Source organism: Oreochromis aureus, linkage group 13, assembly GCF_013358895.1.
Source record: "Oreochromis aureus strain Israel breed Guangdong linkage group 13, ZZ_aureus, whole genome shotgun sequence".
Taxonomy (NCBI): Eukaryota; Metazoa; Chordata; class Actinopteri; order Cichliformes; family Cichlidae; genus Oreochromis; species Oreochromis aureus.
The window spans coordinates 14,070,537-14,098,282 of NC_052954.1; the positions used below are offsets into that span (position 1 = coordinate 14,070,537).

Here is a 27,746-nt window from a genome sequence, read left to right on the forward strand (position 1 = left end):
ACCCAGTGACTTGAGAAGAATGACTATAATGTAATGTTACCCATAAGTCAAGGCCCACAGCATTCAATCACCATATAACCCCAGTCAAGCATTTTTGATAGGGCACCTGAGAAGACAGACCCTTTAAAATCATTATTATAATGACGACTGGCAGGATCTTCCCCCCTAGGAAGTAACCAGGCGGAGGCAAGAAGACACACCCTAAATCTGCAGAGCCGATGTCACTGAAAGGTTTCACTGTGCTTGAATTTTCACAACATGTGCACAGCAGGGCTGCATGGCCGAATACAAACGTTCTTTTTATCAGGCAGGTATTGAGTATGAACGACCACTTATAAAACATTATAAGTGATAACCCTAACCCTGCTTTAGCTCTCTTGGAGAAAGTCAAAACAGACTTTTTTCCTTATTTTAGGAAAAAAAAAAATGTAAATAAATTGTTTTGACCATTAATTAGTTTAATTCACATTTTTAAGCTGTGGCCATTTATTAATAATCCAGTCTAGTAATAAAAGACTGGATGGATTGCACCATCCTAAATTACATTATAAAGGCTATAGCTGCTACTTTCCTAAGAAATTTAGTGCTGTAGGTTGCAGCCACTTACAAATCTAACTACACTTTTTTTGTGGTTTGAGTCATCACTTCTCATCGCTAGGCATGTGTATAAAAGGTCTCAGATATGTTTTTCTTAATATTTTGGATCCAACTGCTCCTTTTGACAGCCTGGCCGGCATTTTCCAGAGCACCTTTTTACCGAGGTTCAGTGGTTATAGCCTGATACTGCCACTGCCTGCGTTAGCCATTTTATATCCACTGGGACCTGCCATACTAAAAATGTATGTGTCCCAGTAATGTGAGGCTCTTAGGATATAAAAGCATTCGGTGAATTGCATTCGCCATCAGAGGGGAGATGGAACAGCTGGACAATGAATAAATGCTGACTATTCAACAGAAAGGACAGTGAATGCACCATCTCTTTTTACTGTAGTGTCCTGAGACAGTAATGTCGTACCGCGGGAGCTCGCCATAGGAAGGCTGTCACATTGAATCAAACCGAACGCATTGACATCTCCCAATGCACACATTTTTGCATGCCTCATTCATCTCTCCACCTACATCGCCGAACCGCTCTTTAGTTGACTTGACTATTTTCTTACTTCCAGTCCTTCTTTACCACTTTAAAGGTGAGCTTGCAGCATAACACGATGATACAATGCCTGTCTCTAAATAGGAATATGCATCACTACTAATCAACCTTAAGCTTTACAGGCTTACTATATACTTTTAAAACAATAATAATAAGATGATCTGGACACTGCTCAACAATAATAACTATACATCTACTTTCCACAAGGTTAATTTAATTGTTATTGATAAAACAGTAAAGCAGAATCCGATTAACAAAATGGCATAATGTCAGCTATCTATGTTTCCAGGTGCCTTGCACATAATGCCTGTCTTTGTAATTTGCTGTACTTCTAATTTGTCATGGTCCTTTAAATCACCTTTTTTAACTCCAGATGAAAAGGCCTAGGGAAAAAGGTGCATCCATCCTATCAAGGATATTCCTTTCTGCCAATCTCTTGGTTCCTTGGTGGCAATTTATATCACCGCATGGAGCTGGGATATAATTATAGTCTATTGTCTGATATTTCACCTGCATTACATGCTATTGCAACGGTTCAGGAACCATGCTGAGTCCGAGAGAAAGCCATTCCACGCGGATCAATATTTATGATTGTATTATTTGTCAGCAACTGCGGACCCTTGCACAAACTATTATGCCGGTCTCAGGTCAGAGAGAGTTAGGTGACAAGAGGTAATGCGTAATCTTTACTGTGCTAAGTCGAAGGTAAGGTGCATATTATCTGCAGGAGTCTGTCATTTCATAAAATGAGCAGTGGGTTTAGTAGTCTGCTAACGTTACAGAAAAGCTTGATATTTTAATTTGCCGTTTGATTAAATATAGCTGATATTTCGCGTTAAAGAGCTTAATTTTGCTTTCACAGATGCATCAACGTTAAAGGTTAAAGGCGTTTTATACACTAATTTTTAGATGAAGACAACAATAGGCCTAATGTGAAAATTAATTAAATGGGTTTCTTTTTAACAATGAAAGTCATCACTGTTACACTGTGAAGGCACTCAGACGTTTTCTTTTAAAATAGACTGAGGCATGCGTCTATTAACTGTTGTCTCAGTAAAACTGTGAAGACAGACAAGTTATACAAAAAGGAATTAAAATCAAATCATTTGTGTGAAGATTTTTCAGTGATGTTAAATCCACCACTCCTCGGGATGCTATGATCTCCCTGTACCCAACGCGACTAATCCAAAAATTATTTGAAAATATATTTGTAACAGCTCTGATCTAAGGGATGTTTTAGCTTACAGCAGCTATGCATGCTTTTAATACATCTGACCCTGAAATTTGAAATTTTTTGAAATTTTGACAATGACTTTAACTTTGCATGCATTCAGTTCATTTTCCACCCACCCCCCCCTTTTCTTTTTTTCCTGTGAGCGTTTAATATAATGTAAAATGCCCAATTAATTTTGAAAACTATCACAGAGTAGCTTTGGCTCAGTTTAAGCACATTTCTCCAATTAGTGAGGTGAGGCTGGCTTTTGATTGTTTATACAACTTGAAACCGTCCCCTGGGTCACGCTGCTTCTAGTTTCGTTTTGTACCAACAACACATGAAAGCATTTCCAACATTCCAGTCTTGTTTATAATGTGAAAAAGAAATACAGCCACAAGTCCACTGCAACTCTTCCTTTTAATGACCTATATGAGAATATATAGTAACATGTATTGTCAATTAAGCAGGTCTTCCAGAATCACTGACATGGCTTTTAAATTCAGTCCAATTTAAAGGAGACTTAAATTCCCAATTTACATTTTTAAAACTTCTATAACACATGGGCAAAACCGGGCCCGTGGGACAGAATCCACCAGTTTGGGGCAGAGAGCTTTGCAAAAGAGGCACACTCACACTTTCTTAACTACATTAGGAAAATATACAGTACATAATTTGTGACAATAAATAGAGCAAATAGCTGTCTCTTCACTGTATATCATTCAATCCTAGACTGTGTCCATCTTAAGTTTTTTAATGTTAGTCCATGTTGTGTTTTGCAGCTTGTGCATAATACTAATAATAGGATAAGACTCTTTGGGGATCGCCACAACATCAATCTGCTCAGCTTACAGCAAGGAAAACACAAGATGGAAAGGGCCACAGCTAGCTGGTTAGCGCCAACTGAAATTTCAAATTAAGAGTGAGGGGATTGCCCTTTGATAAACTAATTACACAGTCGCACCAATCATTCACAAAATATACTTTAGGAGGTTGTAGAAAAATTACTAGTACTACACAACTAATGTATAGTAAATATTATCCCGATTTGTTTATTTTATTTGGGTATACAGATCTGTACTCTAATTTTATTCAAGTATAAGCTAATGCACAAAGAATGCAGAGGTCATAACAAAACACGAAACTATTTGAGTGAATTAAAATTCATAAATATGATGTGAATACTTGATTATGTGGATAGTGAGTGAAACAAATGTAAAAGTATTCTAAAAGGCATGACAGTTCATTTTTCAAGTGTTTTTCATTTCCAATTCATGGCTGCTGATGTATTGTGAGGCGTTTAATATGCAATGTCTTCTGTTTTTGGCAGAGACTATGCAAGAATGGTCTGATCACCACTCCATTGGATAGGACACATATTTCGCGTTGCATTGTTTAGTCCCACATTGTGACATCTGAGAAGTAATATGCTCCAGCAGATGCTGCACCACTCATGCAGGACCGATAAAGATGATGGAGGACCTCGATGATGGTTATCACTGTAACACAGACACACCTCATGGGGCCATATCTGATTGCAAACAGGAGCAATGCTCAACAGTGTGTTGCAGCTCCCAATTGTGAAACAATGTGCTTATTTTCTCTCAGTTTTTAGGGCGGAGGCCTCAAGGAGAAAAAAAGGCATGACGGACGGAATAAAACGGAGCATTCTTCACGTGGCTGTCACGATGAAACATATTATATTAATCCAGGATGCGCTTAACTTGCTATGCATTACTTTGCATTGAGAGCATTACAATAAGTATCAAACAGAGTACAGACATGGAAAAGAAGTGACTTGAAACAGAATTATTTTAAAGAGATCTTACTTGCGGAGGCTCTCGTGATGTTGTCGGCTTTACTCTCCTGCTGGACGCTGTGGTGGTGGTGATCTCCATGATGGATGTGGAAGTCTCTGAGCGATTGGCTGTGGTACTTGACTGCGGTGTGATAGAGGAGGGCGACTCCCCCACAAGCCGCACACTGCCTTGGATCCTTATATTGGGATCCCCCTCTGCGGCCATGTTGAAGACCTTCAAGCCATTATAGTAGAGGCCTGAAAGCTGGCCCTGAAAGGATCGACTGCGATCTCGCTCCCAGCCCCCAATCTGTATAGTGGTTTGGCTGTTGAAGATTGTAAGCTGTCGCCCTGCGGGAAAACAATGTTACATATATACAAGAATGTTGAACTGTGGACTCGGCCACTTTTACAAAGCAAGATAAAACAACAGAAAGACTGATTTTTTTGCCCAGTGGCTAATGAGACCAATAAATTACAGGTTGTAGAGCAAACCCTGTTAATTTATTGTAGTTAAACGATGAGATGCCTATGAAAAGAAAAACATAAAGTAAAAATACAGGATATAGAAAATCAATGTAGCTTTGCTAAAAGGTCAGTCTAATCTGGAATAGCATGGAAAAAAAGATTAAGAAAAAGTAGCACTGTTATGGGAATGCAATAGATTTAACTACATAAAACATATGATAACATAATCTTGAAAGGACTAAATGGATCATTTGTTTGCAGGAAATTGCCTGGGAAATAAAACTGAACAAAATTGGATAACAGAGATAAAAAGATATATGTAACTAAGTTATCTTTCAATTCTTCTTCAAATTTTAGCATATATGGACCTTGAAAGCATGAAAAAAAGAAGAAAAACAAGAAAGCTTCACGTGTGGCTACAGTCTGTGAGAAATGGACTGGAAGGTTCTCACAGGAGGCAAGAGACACTTCACTGTTACTGTTCATCCTTTTAGCAAAAGCAACCAAATTAAAACAAACAAACAAAAACAAAAATGGTTGGGCATATACTGTAAAGAAATCAAATTTAAAACAGAACTTTTTATGACACAGTTTCAATGGAAAACTGAAAAAAAAACCAAAAGAAAAATTAATTAAAAAAACAGAATGCTAATTTCACATTGAGTGAAAATAGAAATTAGATATTTAACTACAAGAAACAATAAAAATAAAGAAAAACGAAACAAAGAAACAAAGCATGCACTCAGCTTGTTTTATATTACAGTTCCTTGATCTAAAGTCCTGCATATATATATATCTATATATATTTACAATATATGTTAAAGGGACTCAAAATGCTGATGCCAATTGATATTGCACACTATTTATCTTTGCTAACAGTTTAATCAAAATAGATCAAATGACACTAAAGTAATGTGCTGTACTGTAAATGCATGTTTCAAAAGTGTTTCAAAATAACACTCAGCAACGAATGAACAACTGATGTAGAACTTTTAATTTGTAATTTATGTTTACAGCAAAAAGCGACATGAATTTATAGACATTTTAAAAATGCTGATATTACTTCAGTAAGTGGATTTATATTCATATTTACAGTCCCTTTAACCGTAAGTTGACAATGAACACGTATTAAAAAAAGCTTACATCTATAAAATGAATACATTATTATAAAAAAAACTAAATTTAACTGTTCAAATCATTTTAATTTTAAAGTTTTACTGAACATTTATTTTTAAGGTTTATTATTTACAAAATAATGCTACAACTTGGTTATGATCAAATTATTTTATTTGAAATTTTAATCAGGGATTTTACCTTTGTCGAGTAGCCATTCGTCAACTACTCGACCAAGTCGGTATGGGATTCGCTGTCTAGCAATCGCCAGGCGTTCGTTATCATTGTTGCCTTTAAAGTTTAAAGAGACATTTCATTGGTTACAATCTGTAAGGTCAAAGGTTAAATATCCATACTTAATGCTAGAGCTATACAACTGCACAAGGTTTTTATATTTAAAAACGTTTTGTATGTTTAAAAAAACAGTATTAACTAAAACATTATTTGACCAAACTTCACTCTTTTTATTTTAATTTTAACCAACAAATTAGGCCTATATTAATTGAAAATAAGAGGACTAGCATGTAAATGTTTCATCTAAGTTAATAAACCTATGTTAAAAACCAACCAAAATCACAAATTTATACATCCATTACAATATCTTTACCCAATATTTCCATCCCCATTTATCATTTCCCTCTGTTTTTATCTGACTTTTAAACTAGTTACATTTATACAGCTTCAAAAAGGAACATCATTTGAATTTATTATTAAATAAACCGTTTATGGTTTAAAGGAGAGAACCATTTAACTTTCACATATTACAAATGCCCACCCCATTTATAAAAACACTAATTGACAAGTAATAATAAACTATTTGCCATATAAAAACTAACAGTAAATTCTCTAACGCTTCTAATCAGAGAGAAATCAGAAGACAAAGTAGATACATACACTGTAAACCTTCAAGAACATGGCTTTGACAAAAGCTACAAGTCATAAAGAAGAAAAAGTCACAAGCTTGACCGATTATAGCATCGCATACATGTGTTTCAATGACAGTCAAGTGTTTTTAGAGCATAGAGTCAAATAAGCGACAGCAACGAGAAAGAAGAGCTACAAAAAACGACTCTCTGTATTGGAGGGGCACTTTGGCATTAATGAGGGCAAACTCTGCATCACCCTTTTGTCAAGGCCAATAACCTCTCCAGAACAGAAGACTTTCAGCAAAGTGGCACTGTCTCTGAGTGCTTTTCCCCTGGTATTGTCTGCTGAGATTGAATTCAGTCAGCCCCATTCTTCTGGCAGATTGACAATGTTTGTCCCATCAACTATATTAATTCAGCTCTGGCAGATAAAAGATCCGTAGCTAACAATGATTCGGTGTAGAATAGCTTCTTAGAGGAGAGGTTTGCTAAGGAAAGGAGGTAACCTTGTAAAAGACGCACAGCTCTTCTAATAAAAGATCTTATAAGTAAGAGCACACATAAAAAGATATTTTTTAATCACATCAGCTTGAATTACTGTTGAAGACCAGCTAAACAAGAAAAAAAAACAGCTTGAATCTTATCTAAACCCCTAATGAAATTTGGTTGCAGCTGATCGTGCATGAGTGGTGCACATAGCATTGTGAAGAAGATTTAGCAACACTTTTCCTTTATGCTATTGAACAGATACAGTCCAGACTGCATTACAGCAAACCCACAAAGCAACGTAATGGGTAACATTTGATAGGACTGGTTTAGGAAGGAAGATGAAGTTTGTAATGGACAAACTCACTTGTAGAGCACATACTTCAAGTTTCTGCACTTTTTCTACATTTTTCTTAACAAAAAGTATTTTAAACTTGCAAATGCATGTCAACTTCAATTTGTCATTTCTTGTGAAACTTAACTGTGACTACTCAACTTGTTTCACTTAAAAAAAAAAGAGGACTTAATGAGCTCCCCGAGAAGTCGTGTAGTGCAGTTTTTAGCATACGTCACTCAAGCAGGAGTAAATAGCGCATTTGTTGAGTCAAGCATGCACAAACACAGACACAGCTGTGCTTCCTATCATTTTGAATGTGATAAATTAATGAATAATTCTTCATTGCTGTTGCAATGGAACATTTGAGGGCTTTGTCAAATCCTGTCATCTCCATTTCTTAGTCATGGGGTGTTGGTTATGTCACCTCTCCATTCCCTGCTACTCTGACACCTCATCTGAGGAGAGGTCAGCATCAAACGGGGCCCTGGAGAACATTTATCCTACAGCTGTTGCGAGGACAGTGAGGACATCTGAGTTTAGAGTGAAAAAGAGAAACACCTACTTTCCTTTTTTAAATGATGTTCATTGATTAATGCTCATTTCTAACTATGCTATATAAGTTACTTGATAGTTGCAGTGTGACGTGTTTTTGATGTTTTCTAAGCTTTATTCAAAAAATAGTTTTAGTATAGGCTTACATGTTGGTGTCAGAGTTTTAGCGCAAAGATGACAGTTTGTTGAAGAAGTATGCAAGGAAGCTAATAGAAAGGCACAGAGGAGTGTCAGCTCCAGGCGCATAGATACCCAAGAAGCACGCACACATATTCATGCACACTTATCCTCACACACAGCGTGCCACTGTGCCAAAATCCTCTACTTTTGTGCAAAAACATGCTCCGTTTTCAAAGACGGCTGCGCTTTATCTGTTTGGCTACGTACCGCATGGCACACTGAGTCTATCCTTATACTGAGGTTAATTAAGTGTGCATATAATCAAGGTCTGATCGTGTATTGATTCCCACTGTGGGACACCGAAGTGTTAAACAATGCTATCCCCTGGGCTTTGATGCAGCAACAGAGCCCATTCATCCTGCCTGTGAGCGGAGCCTGTGACTGCTGCTGAGTGGTGATTTGGTTTGGTGTGGGACAGCCTGGCTTATCTCCTCTGCCAGACAGCAGCGATTCAGCTGAGCCATCCCAACCGACCTGCTTTACCCTCACTCGCTTGTTTTCTTTTTTTTTTTGTTAATAAAGTGGTCAGATAAGGTGGGAGCTTTATCTCATTACAAGCCCTAGGACACTCACCACATTAAATGAATGTGAATGAAATATGCAAATGCTTCCTCTGTTCATGGAGCCGGGAGAATTAAAAAAAAAAAAAAAAGGAGGAACCTACACAAATCTCACTATTATTTTTATTATTCTGCCCTCCCTTTTCTCTAACTGCGCTATTTTTTAAATATCCTCAGTGTTGAGAGCTTGCACAATAGGCTCAATAAGCTCACGGATAGAACAAAGGTAAAACCAGAGCAGATAGGACGGAGCTTTGATGGATAAAGCTAACCATCCTTCCCTTGTATCCCATAAATCAGACTCCACACCACAAGCGGGAAAAAGAGGACAGGGGGTGAGATCGACACGGAGGCAGACGTGGACAGATAGAGGTAAAAAGGACAGGAAAAGAGCGAACTCGGAGCTCGGGAGAATGGAGTGAGAGACAGTGAGCTCTGTAAGTGCACCACGCTCTGATAACAGTAAAAGAATAAGGCCAGGGACTTCTCCATTATCTTTGTGTGCAGCGTGTGTTCATTGGGTGCTCCGATAGGATACTGCACTGTACCCTGCGGGCCTGGCAGCACCATTGTGATGGTATTACTTCCATGGCCAAGGCTCAGGAGAAGGGGCTGATTTTTTTTTTCTTTTTTTTTGTTGCTGCTGAGCCTTTTGTGTGTGATGCAGAATGAAGGCAGGGAGAGGATAAAAGAAGGAGAGCTAAACTACAACAAATAGTCGCCTAGTTGTGTGTCTGCGTGTGTATTTTGCATTTTAGATTCTAATAATTGTACTAAAGACTTTTAATGGCCCATAAGTATGCAGTACGAGACTTTTTAATGAGATTACCAGGGCAGCAATAGAGGCTCTGGCGAAGCAATTATTTCCTTGCTTTAAGAACGATCGCTCCCTCCCCTATAAACTCCTCCTCTCTGTCTTTCTCACTCTCTAGCCATCATTTTTATCTTTGCTGTCTACTCTTATTATAATCATTGTTGATCTGTGAGTGGCCTAAGAGTGGCTGAGGGCTGCTATTATGAGTGCGTTAGAGGCATACATGGATACTAATCAAACTACAGGCGAGCTGAGAGAATAATAGCTTTGTGTGCTGGGGGTGCAGGGAGGAACTGCGCAGTAATTGTGATTAGATGTAATTAGTCTGCAACGAGCTTAATAAGGTAGCTGGACTTGGCATTGTCACTGACGCATGATTGGTGGGGATGAGATAGGTCACTTTTCCCTGCAGCAGTTATAACTCATCACTTAGCATAACAGGACAGTCTTATATCATTCTTAAGCTTTGCTGCATTTTATGCAGTAATGCATGACTTTCTACTACCAAATATGTGTTGTAATGTAATGTACATTGCTGAAAAATGCATAGCAGCAAACCTTTGTCTGTATAATATCACCACTGATGTATACAACAACAACAACAAGTTGTTTTCGCCAACTTCTTTGAATTTATGTGCATGACATGAGTATGTATCATCAGGCTTTCGCTGGTCTGCGGGTGTTTGTCGTTTGAAGATTGAGACGGGATGCGGGAATTTAACCCTGCCGCATATTCGGCCCTGTACACAACATGTCAAAAGCCATTAGTTTCTCTTTTCCACCTGAGGCAAGCAGGGAGGGTTGAGTCCAAGTCATAAAAACCATCTTTCATTTGGATGAATGCACTGGTCATAGCTAAAAAGGTCACCAAACATTATGCAAAAGAGGAGCGACAGGTTCAATTTGTCTTCTGTTTGTCTGGTTGCCCACTCATTTTATGCATGCTCAAAATCTAACAAATGTTTTTGCATTTAGTGCTGCAGTTTTTTCTCTCATGGAAAAAAAAAACAAATAAGAAAAAAACAACAACAACAACAACAAAACCACTACACTTGTCCATACAGTAATCTTGCTGTTTGCATTCTCAACAGTCATTTTCGCACTCCTTTATTCGTCTATAGCTTTTGTCAAAGCCTTTAACAAGTTAAAAACGTCATCAAGTTCAACAACACAGGCAGAAGCAATAATATCAGTATATTCTACTCTATATTCTGCATACATTCTACACAAATATACCAGTGTTGTTGAGTTGTTGCTGAGTTAGATTACTACAGATTTCCTCTCACAAATGTGTTGACACAGAGATTGCTTTGTTTTTCCCCAATCGATCAAAGGATTTCCTCACAGCATTGAGTCCACAGTATATTACATCATCAGTAACCAGTAAACTATAAAAGAAAGTGCCAGCAAAACTATTCCAGTCTTCTAATGTTAAACTACTAAAATATATTATTCTTTTTCAATTACTAAATGCCTATTACACAGGGCAGTAATTACCAAATTCATCTTCTACTGTCATGTAAACTGTGTTTATGAGAAGTGTTACACAATTTAAATTATTAGTAACACTATTGGCCAGGAAAATTAATCCGGCTTGCTTTTAGTCTGTGAGTAATTGTAGTGTATGCTGTGAAAATTATTAATATCAAAGTGTATTTTTATGGCTAAACAAGATGCTGTAATGAAGCTGATCATCTGGTATTTAATTGTGAGTAAGCAACAGATTTACTTTGACAGTGTTATTACAGGTCTGTCTCCCCGGTGACCTTAATTCGATCAATCTGCTATATTGGCAGACACATAAATACTGAAACCGCACACAATTACTTGCCACAAAAAACTGGTAATTTGTCTGTGGATTGTCTAATGATTTGGGTTACTGTGAGTATACACTGCGCATTGACAATTTAGGTATATGGGGGATGTAATGCAGACATGTAGACAGGTTGGGTGGCTGCACTTGTAGGCAGACATATAGAAGTCTATCAGCCCTGGGGTTTATCAGATTGATGCACCACAAAGATCAAAGATTTAGTGAAAAGACAACTCAACAACACTGGTGTTTACTCTCAAAAGCTGCTGGAAACCGAAACATAAAAAGCAATTAAAGCACATGCCAAGTCAACATAAAAACATCCTAACAGATAAGGCTTTAATAGCTTGCTTGATAATATCTGGGTCATTTTATCGCCTCTAGGAGGCGGCAGATGTAATTAAAGGCAAAGTGGGTGACTCACCTGTGGGGTAGCGCTCAATGACTGGCAGGTCATCCACCTGCAGAGTGGCATTACCCCCACTCCTCGTAAACTTCACTATATGGTACTTTCCATCATTTACAAACTTTGACGTCTCCTCAATATTAATGTCATCTGTACCGACATTAAATACAACGGCAATGTTTCCTTTATCCTGAAAAGAGAAGAACACAAAAAACATTTCCTTTTTTAGTAATCAGTAAACATTGTTGTGTACAGTATTGCTAAGGGACTGTAGCGAAATTAGAGCAGGTGGTTTCAGGAAAGGTAGAGAGTTGTGATTTTTATAAGACAATCAGGCCAGTGGCCTATAATTCTTTAAGCACTTTCACTTTTTATAATGATTTAACACTAACTACTTTATAAATGAGTAGTGCTATGAGAATCCAGTAAAAAGAAAAAGTATTTAAAAAAAGTATTAGCTGAAAGTTTTCATAGTACATCAGTATGGACTAAGAAAACACAATGAAACTGTGAATGAAGTCATTAGCATAGCATATAAAAAGTGTTTATTGCAACTTTTGTTAGCTGTGCATATACAATGTTTGATATCATTTAGTGTCTATTTGTTAAACTACAAGACCTGCTGGGTTGACCATAAGGCAGATTACTGTATGGCTGTTTGGATTATTGCACTGGCAGCCATATTAACACAACATATGTGTTTTTCTCAGATGCGGTATCACTCCTGGAAGTTGCAGTCTTCAAAAAAACAGAAACAAAAAATAAAACACAAATATGCATCCAGTGCATTGTGTCTTTTGTTGTGTCAAAAATCACTTCAGGCAATTATAGACTTATTTGTTAAGTTTTCCCTTGAGCTGCATATGCTGTTTGCCGGCTGATGCCCTCTGCACGATGCTGACATCTGGTTCTTTAAAGTACAATAAACATGCAGTATGCTATTTATTTCATTCACCCATTCATCCATCGCACAAACACATTCAGTCCTGAATGGTATGACTGAATGTGAGCCCTTTGTTAGGCTGAATCAGTGCTTGAACACTGGCATCTTTACAGTGACTTTCATCAAAAAAACACATAAGCGCAGAAAAATCAAGCGAAAGTCTCAAAGGAAGTTTTATCCAGCTTAGCCGCAGACTCCTTCACATGATTGATTCACGTGATGCCTATCAATTCTAATAAGCTCTGTTACAGTTCATGATCGAAGTCCCTGAATCCTACTGCTTAATCCAGCTAAGATGAGAGCGTATGTTGGTGCAGCTTCTCTCTCTCTGCTTAGGAGCTGCAGTGAAAGGAGCATCTGGTTGGAGGCTCAACCTACTGTAGCAGCACAGCACTCTGCATGTCATTATCCAGTCAGCATAGCCAATACTACACTGCATCCCTAACGTGCCCATATGCACAAACTGCTTTTTCAAGACCCCACCCCCCACCCATACCAGTGCGCACACACACACACACACACAAACACACACACCCTTACAGAGCCCAGATGCCTTAAAGTGCAGAATGAGTAGAGCGTGTCTCAAGAGCCAGGAGCTAAAGTGCAATTAAAACCATTTGTAATGTGTCACACCACGTTACCAAAACTAGGACAATTGTATGCTTTGTAATGTAATTTCAACAGATTATATAATCTAATGCATTAAAGCTACAGTAGCAAAACAATTTACTGACTGCTCGCAGGCCTAAACACCAATCGAGAAAAAAAATGAAATCTAGATGGCAACAGCGACACCAGCTCGTCTCTGGTTTTTTTTTAGAACTCAATGGGTGAAGGGATGATCTTTATACACTTGTTAGTACTCAAATCCTGTGGTAGTTGTAATCTGTCCTGCATTGCATCCTCTTGAAAGAATTCAGCAAGAGTCACAGAGACTGCAGGCCCTCAGCAGAGCTAAATGTAGCTAGCGAGACAGGACACACAATGACCTCTCGCTAATGTGGATATTACTTTATTTTAAGCGCTTGCATATAGTGTGAAATCTAACATGAAACTAGAGTTTTTCATTTCAAAGGGGCGAGCACGCACTCAACAGACTAATTCTGGAGTTTTTTTAGTGTCATTGCTCTTAGAAAAAGAGAGACAGAAAAAATGTTTTAATGGACCGACCAACCCAATTAAAATCCTTCTTTTAATAGCCTCCTTCAATTGACTTCTAATGCTCCCCATGGTCTTGTTAATAAATTTACTGCATTTAGTCACAAACTGCCAACTCAAATTTCCCATAGCATAAAAAAAAGCCTTGAAAGAGATGAAGGGATAGATGAAAGCGAGTGGAAGACAAAGGACAGAAACCACACCATCAGATTTAGGAAGTCAAATGTCAGATAAAAGATAAGAGCTTGAGTATTCAAACTGAGTAAATGGAGAGCCTTTTTTGACATGGTTTCTCCCATATTAAAGTAATTAACTTTGACTGTTATTGCCTCCGCCTTCTGAGGATTTGCTTTAACGCCGCTATTATTTTTTTTTCCCGAAATAATAATAATGCATTACATTTCAGCATTTCTTAAAATTCGATCAACTTAGACAAGCAGTTTCTCAGTTTAGTTCAGCAATGAGAGGAGCTTAATCCTGGTGCTCTAATAGGGTGCAGGCTTATGTCAGAGAGTGATTGATAGCTGCTTACATAAACTCAACCCATTACACCCTGCAAAATTTTGGGGCTGCTCACTTGGTAAGTGCTGCTCCCCACAGGGCTGCTCCCCTTGAGAACATACTGTACGGTGCACACATCTCACATCCGAAGAACTCAGCCCTGCCTGACACTCGGCACGCCGCCTTGATTAATTGCTCATCAAGCTGCAATAGAGTTTAATTAACTGATGAAGTTGATCCACCATTCTCCTATAATCTGCTCTTTTTTATGCTTCTCATCCTTTCAGCTGGAGGGTGGTGGAATAGCTTCAGAAATACTCAGGGTGTCAGTTTCTTGTTAAAACTCCCCATCTGCCCTCATTTTACCACCACCGAGATTCTTGCAGCGCTAACCATAAAGCTGCAAAACACTCTACAGACCGACTCGTTTTTATCGTTATATTTTCACAAATTTTCAGTAGCACGGAGAAGCATAATTCTTAAGTATGTCAACAAAACCACATTTGAACAGATATATGCGAAATTCAATAAAACTACCTTAACGGCGGCTTAGATAAAACTTACTTAGCGGTCTTGGTAACAGTGTTCTCATAAATAATACATCAATAAATAAATAAACCATACTTTCCCATTAATATTCCCGGTGAAAGAATATAGTGTGTTGCTCATAATCTGCCTGAGGATCAAGCAGATCAGGCAGAATGATCCACTGATGTTTGAAATAGTTTACTGAAGTGAGTTTATTTCCCCGACCCACGTAAACAGAACGCGAGTGAGAAGTGATATTTGAGATGGTGTTGGGCCTCCTCTCCAATCTCGGCAAAAATGAACACCGCGGTGTAAGCCGTCCTAATGTTTAGCTTGTTTATGCGTCATTCACGATGACAAGCATTGTGCACCCGTCACATTTCATATCTCACAAGTCTGACGCCACGGCACTGCAACACATCTCCCTTCAGTGCACATGTCTACGAGGGCTCCGTTGGCAGGTGGGAGAGCACCTCCGTCATTCCCTCGCTGTGTCAGATGTGTGTACACATGCTGAGGGGCTATTACGCTCTTAATGTAGAAGCTAAATGTCTTAATGCAGCTAAGGCAGGCAGCCTGTACTGTTCACCTTATCTTTTAATTACCTCTGAGTCTTGGCTTCTCCCTTTTTCTTTTTTTTTTCTTCTCAAAGCTTGGTTAATGAAATTACACAAGTAATGGAATAATTAGGAGATAGAAAATGGATTTTTTTTTTCCTTGAAGCATGTGGTCCATATACTTTAGATTATGCAATAATTCAATGATATACCTGCGTTTATGGATACAACATATACAGACACACAAACAAGTGTATATTTAATGACATACATTATTTTTTTAGTGCTGTGACTTCACAAAAAAGAAAGTGCTGTAAATACACACATACAAAAAGGAGATTTTATCCTGGTAGAAGCGCCGTATGATACATTAACTTCCTAATATCTCAAACAATTTAATGACGTTATGGACTGTGGCAAAGCAATTGTCTCCAGTCGGGCCTGCATATTCAATTTTATTTTATGCTTTGATCTTGTGAAAACCTCTTTGTCTCTCTCTTACAGAAACACACACACACCTTATATCTATCTTTATCTATCTTTAGAGTATTTATTTCTATTTGCACAAATAGCCTGATGTGCAGCTGCTAATATAGTGTTGAAAACATGACACTACCAATCACATATTAATATCACCAAATGGAAACAATTTAAACAATTTAAATCTATTAATCAGATATTATTATCTAGTAATCATATTTTCTACACAAAGTCAAAAATAAACTCAATAAATAAAAAAAACCTTGACATTTATTGACAATGCATGATGCATACTGTGTGCTTTTCTGTATTTTCATTATGTTTATAGGCCGTGTGTGTGAAAGCCAAGACACTGGGCCTCACCGTTTACATTTACACCTCTTCACCTTAAACCAAATGCAGGAAACTGGTTTTCTGTTCTCCTTACATCTAAATACCACTGCACCACACTTAACAATAAATCACCAGTGTAGATGAAATTAAGAGGCGCAGTGCATTAAAGATATTTAACTGCCTTGATAAGGAACTACAGCTATGCATAATTTAAACAAAAAGGATATAGTATACCACCGTGCCTGGCATAATAAGGAAAAAAACCTGTTAACCACCTGCATGGCCTCACAGGCATACCAATTTACAGTATATATTTATAACAGAGCTTTCTGTATTTAAAAAAGGTGGAGGTAAGAATATATATCCTTCCTATTATCTCCACCAACTGTGGATACACTTCATAAAGGCTCGAAGATAACATTTGGAAGCCTATTTCTAAGCTTAATGTAAGCCAATGGAGTAAATGCTCTCACATAGCTTCTAAAACTTGAAACAAAGTCGTTCTGCAAGGTTCTCCTCCCCCTTCATTTAACCACTGCCTTAAAGAATCACCAGTGTGGTGAGGTATAACTGCATTTGCTGGAAGTTGTGTTTTTGTCAAAATCAAGTCCGCCAGCTAAAGTGCCTAATTATCTGTGAAGTTGGCTTGAAATTGTTTCCATTGCTAGGAGACTCTATCAAGCCGGTTTCTGTGGGATAGCTTTGCAAAAAACTAAGTTAATACATCATCAAGCCAGCTCTAGCAGTGGCTGAAAGGCATGTGCTGAGAGAGTAGCAGGAGACATAAGGCTCGTCATGACCCTGTGTCTTCTCGGCTGACTCTGTATGGCTACAAATGTTTTTGTTGTGTTGCGTCTCTCTCTCCCCTCCTGCGCACTGCGCTCTACCGGGGCGGAGTCATGACGGCTCCAGCCCCTGGCTCGGACACCTGCAAGCAATCGTCTCATCACCGCGCTCACTTCTTAAGGCGGCCGCTGAGAGTGCTTCTTCGCTGGATTACTGTGTAACACTCGTCAGTGTCATTGCAAGTCTGAGCTTTTTCCCGAGTTTCTTTCGTGCCGCAACTCACCTGTTCTTCCTCCCTGTGCCAGATTTCTCGCCAGCCTGAGGACCACCGTTTGGTGAGCTAAAAGCCGGAGTCCGAGCTAACCTGAGCTTCAGTGAAGGATTGTGTACATAGCCCGTTCCCTTCCCGTGCCTGTGTTCCCCGGAGACCCCCTTCCTGTGCCCCCTCACCTGTATATATCCGCACCTGGTGTCTGTGTGTAAATAAATTGTGAACCTAAGTGAGGGTCTGCCTCCAAGACTCTCCTGAGCCTGACAAGGCTATTGTACAATTACAAGAAAACATTCACTTAAAGCTTCAACACAATACAGCCGCAATTTGTTTGTCAAATGCACCAAAGAAACATGTAAAATGATCAATTTTTCACAATTTGTTGGAGATTAGAGACTGTACAATCAGCTGGAAGAAGTTAGCCAGTTGCACTTTTCAAACGGCACTGCTGGTCTTTTACTTAAATGACATTTGCTGTCTGTCTGAGCTCTTTCTCTCACTCCATCTTTGGCCTCTCGTGACACATTCCATCAAGGGAGGTCAACAGATATCTGAAATTTCGTTCTCTCTCACTCAAAGAAATCAATTCAGGTTTCAGGTGATTCTCCTGTCTGTCCACTTATGACAGCTGGCGCGCAGTCAGTGTGAATTGACCTTCATCTCTGTCCTCTCCATCAGGACTTCCTGCGTGCCCCTGAGCACAGTCCGGCTCACTTCGTCTGTACAATTCATACCGCATGGCTTTCTGGCTAAAAAGAATCGAATATTATTAAGTGCACATCTGGGAAGAATGGTAAGGTTTTTTTTTAAAAGTATAAGTCAAGTACAACTAGGGGCAGATGACTGTTATTATGGAGCACATGGCCCGAATGACCCTTAAGTCGCAAAATGTGGAGCCACAAAACTTTTTTTTGAACTCTACTCAAATTGTTTTTTCAGGAGAGCAAAAACAACAGAGTTTATTCTCTTTTTTCTGTGATGCTGTTGCAAAATCAAATTTGTGGATTGTATAAGTCTTACAATACTTTGGAGCCAGTGTTATAATTTAGAAGGTTCTCACTGAGGAAGGTTTGCAGTTATAATGAGATGATTTCTCATTAATGTGCAAGCCTTTCTTTTTCTACTGAGATCTGTTCCACCATGTTTTCTCACCGTACGCACTCTTCTTGCAATTATGTGACAGGTTTGCTAATCTCGTAAAAGGTGTCACACATATCTCACCTCAGTAATCCAGAATGCAATTTTCAACACAGTTTGGTTAAAGTGTGTCACATTTCCATAATTGCCCCCATTAATTTATAGAACACTGCATGTGTCACTAGATTTCATGAATTTGTAAATATGGCACAATGGAGATGAAAGTGGGAAAAAGGTGCAGCTGATGACTATTTTCTTGGGACAGCTGAAAATCATTCTCGCTATGAAGTGCCATAAAACTCTCAAAATGGTTCTCAGTTTTCTCATAGCTCCACGTTTGGGTCTGTTCAAGATAGAAAACCCAAGTGGAACTAATACAACGAGAAAAGCTTGAGTCTGTGCTTATAACGGTCACACTGGTGGACTAAAATAACCCGACTCCCAGTGTAAAGTGGCAAGGTTGCAATCAGGGGCACATTCGCTTGCGGTTAGTGAGAGATGTAAAGATTCAGTGGGAAAATGTAATTTATGATTTGAAAAATTAAATGCAAAAAGGCTTAAAATTAAGCAAAACGTCTTTTTGGTCTTTGTTTATTTTGTAGGCATAAAAATCATAGTAATTATTGTAGGTAAATGTTGCTAAACATGTCAAACCGCATTAGCTCCTGATATATTTGTAACATATCCACCTTTATTATATATATATATATATTTTTACTTTAATTAAAATGCCATGTCACAGTTTGAATTAATCTCACTTCTATGAACTCTCCTACTGAGAAAGGAGTTTATTAAGAAAAAAAAAAGCAAAACAATCTTCCTCCTTTTGTTTTTGACTGTAGCAAAGAGAAAAGGCGTGACAAATTTATAATTATAACTAATATAATGCTGAACACTGTGGATCAACTTCTACAGAGCCAAACCTAATTCAGTGCTTGGTATGGTTTCACCTGCATTTTCTTTCCTTACACCTTGCCTTCATGAAACAGGCAGCTGGAAGCCTTATGCAATTCCGAAACCAGTACATATGTAAATGTATTTCAATTAGCCTGAAATGCTAACACATTCTATTTCTAATCTATATTTTCTCTCTCTTTTTTTGATGCAATCAAAATGTTGCACAGGAGAAATTACAATGGATGAAGAATGCATGGGACTAGTGAGCAGGAGCTACTAACTATGGAATTGGGATAATGCTGTGACATGTTTGCAGAGAGAATTCATATGGGAAAACTGTAATGTTTCCATCGCAGCCGACAAAAGGGAAGCGGAAATTACATTGCTACCCAGCGCGCACAAAACACAGAGACAATGCAATTACAACCAAATGGTTAAGATGTCTTTGTTTGGAAATGCTTTGCATTCTTGTCCACAGTTATTCAGATAAAGACATGCTCAAAGCAGTGCTTGCAAAGGAAAGCTTGTCACAATATTTGGGCTTTTGTTATACTGGCCTGTTGCAAATCCAATTCCAATTATAAAAAAAATGTCCAATTATTTATTTCTTAAGCTCTGTGAGAAAATGGCAATTAATGAATTCAGTTATCAGCTGCTAGCCTATTGGTTAGAGCTTACAAGCCCTTTGAGATTCTTGAATTAAGTTAATTATGTGGTAAAAATGTACTAGGACATGCTCAGGTTTATTTTTCTAAGTACCCTGAAACTAACATAAGATTTCTATTTTCATGAAGGAAAAACGTGTAGTTTTTAAAAAAAAAACTGAGGATCTGTAAACTAAAAAAAACATCAAGTGATGGAAACAACCTCAAAGCCTCCATACTGCACAAGTTCCACCGTAGTCACCTCTAAATGAGACTAGTATGTTGTCGGATTTAGAGCAGTGGATGAAGTCCAACAATTTTCAGCACCACCATTAACTGCTACTTTGAAGCTATCTTACATTTGGCACCAGAAAATAGACACGCTTGCCTGCTACACCAACAGCGCAAATTAAACTTAGGACTTGCTACTTTTAGAACGCTATCAGAAACAGAAGCGGCACCAGCCTTTTACTGAGCTGTGAACACATCAATAAAAGGTGGAACTTTGACACTGAATATACTGTTTGTAATATTCATCTGGTGTTGTTAAAGTTATTCATGACTGCTTTCTGGTTGTAATTAGAGAATTATGTTTAAATGCTCCATACTTATCAAGCTATTTGTTGGGTATTTCATTTTTTTTTTTTTTTGAGTCCATAACACGGAATAGTTAAGGTAATAAAAGAGCACTTTTGTTTTTCACATAACAGTTCAAGCCTCTCTAGAGTTAAGTTTCCACATTATAGACATTATAATTAGGTAACATTAAGGAAATAGCTTATCACACATTATATTTGTCATTTTCCAATACGAAAAGTCACATTTGTTAAAAATTACATTGAAAAACAATATTTTTGCTATTTTACTCATCATCTGTTTATATAGCAATTATTTAAGGTTGCCTACAGCAGAAGTTACTGTTGAATAAATTAAGAAATTATTAACTCTGAACTATTATGTAGTTTGAATCACTCCTTAAATTTTTGTACACTGTATATAAAAGCTATAAAGAGGGTTTTTTGAGGGTTTGTTGACTTAATTATTTTTTTCCCCGGTGTACAAATATTAATAAATTACTATAATTTAATCTATATACAATATCTAATATCAAACCTAAAAATCAATCCCACAGCTGTTGTTTCTAATTGAAAGCTTTCTGAATTTTTATTTTTACATGTTATTTGTTATAACACTACACACAGCTGTAGTGAGCAATTGTAATATTGGGATAATTTCTAGTAGGAATAATAAAAACACACTATCAAACAATAAAACTGAACAAAGAATGTATATTGCCAATAGATGTCATTTAACTTATTTTTGTTAAAGTGTTTTAAGGTGCATTTTTCCTTTAAGAGCACCCCAGAGTACTTGTTTCTAATACTTCCACAGAACTGGGAAACTGCCAAGCTTTAAAATTGCCACCATCAATCAAGAGGTTTTAAAGGATGCAACAAGCAATTTCATGGATGACTTTTTTTTTCCAACTTCTTCAACATTATTCCCCATCAGCCGTGTGTTATTGTGGATTCTCCCCCCGCCTCAAACCCGCTCCTGCTTCTCTTTGATTCCAACACCACAGATAAAAAAGTCTCTCTGTGTTCTCTCGCTTATTCATGTCCGGTAATTTCTTAGCTCAGACTAATTTTCCTCTCCCTGAACTGAAGCAAGTTCATCATAAATGTCTGGAACAAGAAGTATTAAGTTAGAACATGGCTTACGCTTCACTTAAACCTCAAAGGAATGAACCTTGTCCTAGATACTTCAGACAAGGGAGGAGCATGAATGCGTTTGCAGTATTTTTAAAATGTAATTGCGAACACTGTTGTAGTGACTCCCTGGCCTCATTTTTTTGGACAAAGAGTGTGGATAGGGATTGGCTGCGGGTGGGGCTGTGTGCTACAATTAGGGGAGCCGAGGAGAAAACACAAAGATAGCGTTGGTGTGTTGGTGACACAGGATCGAGCCTCCCTGTTTGCCATTATATCTAATCGGTGCGCTCTAATCAATTTATTCTGTTCAGTTTAAGCAGAGAACATGACTTGCTAGCAGAAAAACAGAAAGTATTCCTTCATAAGAAAGAAAACAAAGGTAAAAAAGAATAATTATCAAATAATAAGCAAAAACTCCTTTAATATTCATTCCAAACTACAGTACAGGGCAATTCTGTGCTACTATATATATTCAGTTAAAACGGGATTAGGTACAAATAAACAAAAAAAAAAACACAGTCAAATTAAGGGGGGAGGGGGGGCAATGTGGCAATGTGTGATTTCTGCAGCAAATAGGATATTTACTGAATAGCTGTTTTTGTCTTGTTTTCTCAGACAGTCCTCAAATGGCTGTCTGCTGCTGGCCACATGGTCTGAAAACACAAGGGAGTCTGATACACAGTGCACACTAAAGACATAAGGGATCATTGTCTTTATCCCCAGGTCCAGCAGCTATTTCGGAGCAAAACTGACCCAGCGTCTGTCTGCTGATGAATGTTGATATATACTGTGGAAGATTGTTAGGCAACAATAACCTGACCAGAACTCGGGAAAACTACAAAACAGCTGGGGTATGATATGTAATTCACAGCTGAGCGATCACTAAAGACAGCAATAGGTTCCCACAAAAGCTATTTTACCATAAATTAATGAAGTAGTGTGTGTTTTTAAAAAAAAAAAAAAAAAACACAGACGTAAATAATAACTTGAGAAGATCTCGGAAAATTCAGAGAATTTTTTTTATTTTTTACAGGTAAAATGTTTGAATATTTATAGGTGCTAAAACTAAGGAAGTCAGTTCCACTTTCGTGTTTTCACTAGCTGAATGAACAGCCATCAACACCTGCCAGTTTCTTCTGCACACACATTGCAAGAATTTAAAATTCATCTTCCCCCTTTTCTCCAATGGCAGACTGGCATTAGGGTGTCAAAGAAAATGCCGGTTAGGGCAACACAAAAAGGTGACACGTCTAGCCAGGAGCTATCATTATAAGCCATCTGAGTCAGTTTTGAACCAAAGTACTTTTTTACATTTAAAAAAAAATGCAGCAGCAGTGTTTTTCTTTTTCTTTTCTCTCTCCAGTTTAACAAACTCCCATTGCAATCAGCACTGATTTAAATTGATCCTAATCATCTCAATCAACATTGTAATGACACAACTGTATATCTAAAGATTCGAGGAGGTTAAAAAAAAAAAGGCTCATCCAACCCACTCAATTTCAGGATTACATGCAATTATTCTCACTTGTCATTTACTCCGAGTGCAGTACGGAGCACCTGCTCAGGGATAAATGGTGTGGGTTGAGAATCTGCCAATGAGCACAATGACAGTGGTGCTGACAGCCGCTGTGGAAGGTGATGACAAGTAGAGACTAGTGACAGATACTTGGATGTTTGTCATCTCTGTGGAGCTGACCAGGCACTTTCATCTTAGCTCTCTGTGTTTTGATGCAGCCTTGTCTCTGTTTCCCTTCCCTTTCTATATAAAGATGCCACAGCGTGTAGTATATACTGGCTGGCTATGGAAAAAGACTGCAAAAACAGACAAGGTTTCACAATGATCTACCACCCTTTTAAACAGCTACTTTGTGTTTAAGTCTCTGGCAAATTATCTGCAGCTATGATCAATTGACGCTGTATATGCAGCGGTAGCTACTAGGATGAACTGCAGCAGCTTTGCCCCTTGGGATATGGCTGTTTATGCCAGCGGCTCATTCATCTTCACAGTCCTTGTTGGTCATTTGATATCCATCAATTGATTATTTTTGGAGGGGCTTGGCTTTGTAACTATGGAGCAGTGTGTAGCGATTAATTGGTTAACTAGATGAGGTATTGACACGTTTTAATTGTTGCGCTGTGAGGAAGCCAATTACATTTGCTCAAATGAGTGTGGATTGATTAAGGCAGGCTCATGGGCTCCATCAACAAGAAACTGATGGAAGGAGAAAAGTGTGTGATTCTTTGGGTGCAGTTGTTGATTTCTGAGATGATTTAGCACCTTCTAATGAGACAAGGTCACCTTGCCCCCGGCCTTTTAGGTCATTCTGTAACTGCTTTCTGACATCCTCACCAACAATTGCAACTTTTAACTACTCAAGGAGTGTAAAACTCACCAAAGCCTGGGTAGTTTTGCTATTAGTATTTGTTTACCAGTTTGCAACCCTCCATACCATCTAGCATTTGTGAAATTGGTGGCCTATTTTCTGGGCTGTGGCTGAATGTTTGCTAGCCTACCGGTTACAGCACATAAAGGAGCTGCTCTTGCTGGTAGTGAAATTAGAACAGGGCAGTCAGGTGTTACTGCAGTGCACCTTAAACCTGTCAAAGAGAATGGCCAGTACTTTTGATTTGGCCTCTCCAGAAGTTGCAGCAAGGATATCGAAAAGCGGTAATTTGCTGATACCATTTTTTTTTATCCACTGTTAACCTAATTTCTGCACACAGAAATTGCCTGTCCAGAGGGAAGGAAAACAATTCGGCCTGCTGACAGAACATGATTTGACTCCTCTAACCTCAAGGTACCACACAGACATGTGCTGTAGCCCTGCTCGTTTAAGCAAACTATTCTGACCTGTTTTACATTTGAAATAACTCACCTGGAGCACCGAGGTGAATGGTAATACACTGTATATAAAGTAGCCCTGTTATTGGAAATGTAAACTTAAAACTTGTGATATGGTCGCAACTTAGAAACATTTACATAGATAGAAAAAAGTCCTAATCTTTCTTTTCAATGAGAGTCATCAGAGGAGCCTTGATCCATACAATTTTTATCTCTGTTTCATCATGAATATGTAAACTGCAGCTATTTCTCTAGTAAAACATGATCCGTAGGGGCCAAGGCAATGTGATGAAGACTTGTGTCAGGCCAAGTGAGCTGGAACTGATGGTGCACATAATTAATGGTCTGAAATAGACTGAGAATTAGTGCTGGGCTGGGATGTTAATTGACTATGATACTTGGGCTGGTGCCTCTCAGCCTGAGGCTCTTATTCTTTTCCCCGTGCTTTGCTGTATCACTTTGCTTCAATTTTCCTGATGTCCTATTTCCCACTTCTCCCTCTGCTTTTCCTCGACTTTAGCCTCCTACTCAAGTCTCCTCTTCCTTTTTCAATCCCATTTTCCATGTTTCTTAGTCTCCCCTTGACAGTTTCCTCTACCTCGGAGGCATATGGAACTTCAAAAACAGACAAGGACAGACCTGTGACGTACACTCCTCGTGCTGAAGTAGCCACCTATACAAGCTTTACAAGCCTTGGTTGTCCCTTGTAGGACAGGGGAAATCTATAATTAAGACAAAGTTGTAACACTAATAGGACTACCATGCTAACAAGGGTGGGTGCACATTTGCACACGGTGAGACAGCACTGCAAGTTTACAAAAAATAGTTGCCATGGCAATGTACTGATATCACCTGCTTAGAGTCCTCTTCCATAATTCATTTGCTCAAATAGATGACCTGTGCAGCTCTGGAGCAAGAGCGTCAGGATGACAGTGTGCTTTAATAAATATGCAAAGTGAAAACAAGGTCATAAATAAGCTGGGTTTAGCATTTCCTTCTACCACAGATTTCCCTACATACATGAACATTTTTTTTCCCACTCGTGTGTGTTGCACTACCTCGTCAAATAGTTCTTTTTGTTCGTGCCAAGGTAAAACTGTGCATACCGGAAAACACTGCACTTGTAAAAAAAAGAGACACTTCCATAAAAAATAGAGCAAACTGAAATTGCAAAGGCATAGATTTGCAGATATTTAGTCCCACGCATTGGCTCAAGGTCCAAAACAGTGGACACTTATCACAGCTTTATTGAAGTATTCTCTCTAAATGAATCAATAAGTCTGCTGACATCACAGGGGATGGTATTAAACTGTTGCTAAGACTGATGCTTGAGACTAGCAATAGTATTAATAAGGAGAAAAGCTACACTTTTCCAAGCCTTCTTAAAAATAAATTAAAAAATGTGTCCACATTAGCTCCATAACTTGTGTTTTTGTAGTTTTCCAATATTTTTTATTTGATGCATAATGGATGTTTTTTTCCTCCCCTTTTGTATAATATACACATTCAATCCAGTGATAACAGAGCAATTCCACCTGCCATCACGACCACATCGAAAGATAAAATACATCCCTGCTGAGGCAGTTCAGTTTTGATAATAGAAAATCAGACACTGCCAAAGCTTCTCGACCATCATTAATCTCCTGCCCCAGTGCCGACTCACAGGGAGTGACTGGTGATGGAGAGCGGGAGAAGTAGACGATAGAGCGGGAAGGAGAGACCGGAGTGAATGAGAGGAGTGAATTAGACAGTAAAAGAGGAAGGCACATCAAAGCGAGGCTGGGAGGATGAAAAACTCGATTACAGAGAAGACAGAAGGTGAAAAGTATAGAGTGGACTTAGATAGGCGCTAAAGAGTAAAGGAACTCTAGGCATTAAGACTAACAGCAGTAGCTGGTCTATAGGGAACCAGCTGGACTGACGGTATAAAGTCGCCCTAATCACTCCATCAGTGATTACATCATGTCCGCACATAGTAACCACAGCCATTCCAGTACCTCCCCATCACACCTCATTACGCTACCTCTCAGCTACACGCGTTGCCTCGGTGATGGTCCCTAGGACATCACACTGCCATGGAGGTCTCACCTGTCAATGCACATGAGCACTACCTCCCATATCACTAAGTAGGCTTATTGGGTAGGCAGCTGTGGCTGAAGTATCCACTGGCCAGAGTGAGTAAAGAGTGTCATTGATTTGTTGCGCTGAAGGACAGGCCGAGGTTGAAGGCCTGAGGTTGTGGGGCTGAGGCTGTGCCGGCTGTCAGGGTTTAAAGTCTGCTGGAGTTCTGAGACAGCTCAGCGTACAGAGGCATTTATCATCAGCAAGGTAACTGGCTTCTCTGAAAGCAAGTCAGGCGAAAAATGAACAGCTGCCACGGCTGCACTCACAAAGACCCCACCATTCTTTCTGCCTTTCACCAGACTTGGTTTCCAGCAACAGGAAACAAGTCAGACATATTGTCATTCAAATACATAACTGCTCACAAAGAGCCAGATTCGTCTGGCTGGAAATTAGATATCAGAACTGGAGGCTTCCGAACGTCACACTGTACACAAGACGGAAACAAAATAAAAAACGCTGAAATTAAAGAACAGACGTGCCATACATGTTTTATTACAAGAATTATAATTACCAACTGTGTCCTGCTGCCAGAGAATATTTTTAAGCCAAAACTTAAAAAAAAAGGATAATAATTCAACAGCTATACACTTTGTGCTAACAGTTTAACTCATATGAACAAGCCATTACATGGCATCACTACATGAGGACTGGCTTTTTAGAAAGAAACTGCACTCTTTTCTCTTCCCAGCTAAAGCTCCTTTATGCACACGTGCATTCAACTTGGAAATCCAGGAGATTAAAGTTTTGTACTGAAAAGGTGCAGTAGGTGTAACAGTAATCAAGTGTTTTACAACAACATACTACAAAACAGAGACTTGATAATCCCATCCTCTTTTTAAGTAGACATAGTGTGTCTGTGGTGTTGTGACTACGTATAATAGGATGCTAACATTTTCCACATGGTGCATATAAATTAGAACATTTTCGCTGTCTCCTAGTCATGTAGTTTTGTATCTCAGTGCTTTCTCTAAAACAACAGCTGCATGCTACAGCGTGGCCGGGTCTTTAATATGAAAGGATTGGCAATGTCTGACCTAATCAATCAGGTGCTGGTAAGTAGAAGCCTGTTCTATTACC

General features: G+C 38.6%; 1 protein-coding gene across 7 annotated transcripts in view; it reads right to left on the reverse strand.

Moving 5' to 3' along the window:
* LOC116314175 (neurexin-1a) overlaps positions 1-27,746 on the reverse strand; it is a 246,455-nt gene that overhangs the window by 32,846 nt on the left and 185,863 nt on the right. For 5 of the 7 annotated variants that reach the window (XM_039622145.1, XM_031732107.2, XM_039622146.1 and 2 more), the window contains 3 exons: positions 11,775-11,946; positions 5,944-6,033; positions 4,193-4,512 (listed from right to left, as the gene is read on the reverse strand). In XM_039622145.1, coding sequence (XP_039478079.1) covers positions 4,193-4,512; positions 5,944-6,033; positions 11,775-11,946 — 582 coding nt within the window. The remainder of the gene's footprint in view (positions 1-4,192; positions 4,513-5,943; positions 6,034-11,774; positions 11,947-27,746) is intronic. The other 2 variants (XM_031732106.2, XM_031732105.2) reach the window with 1 other exon arrangement.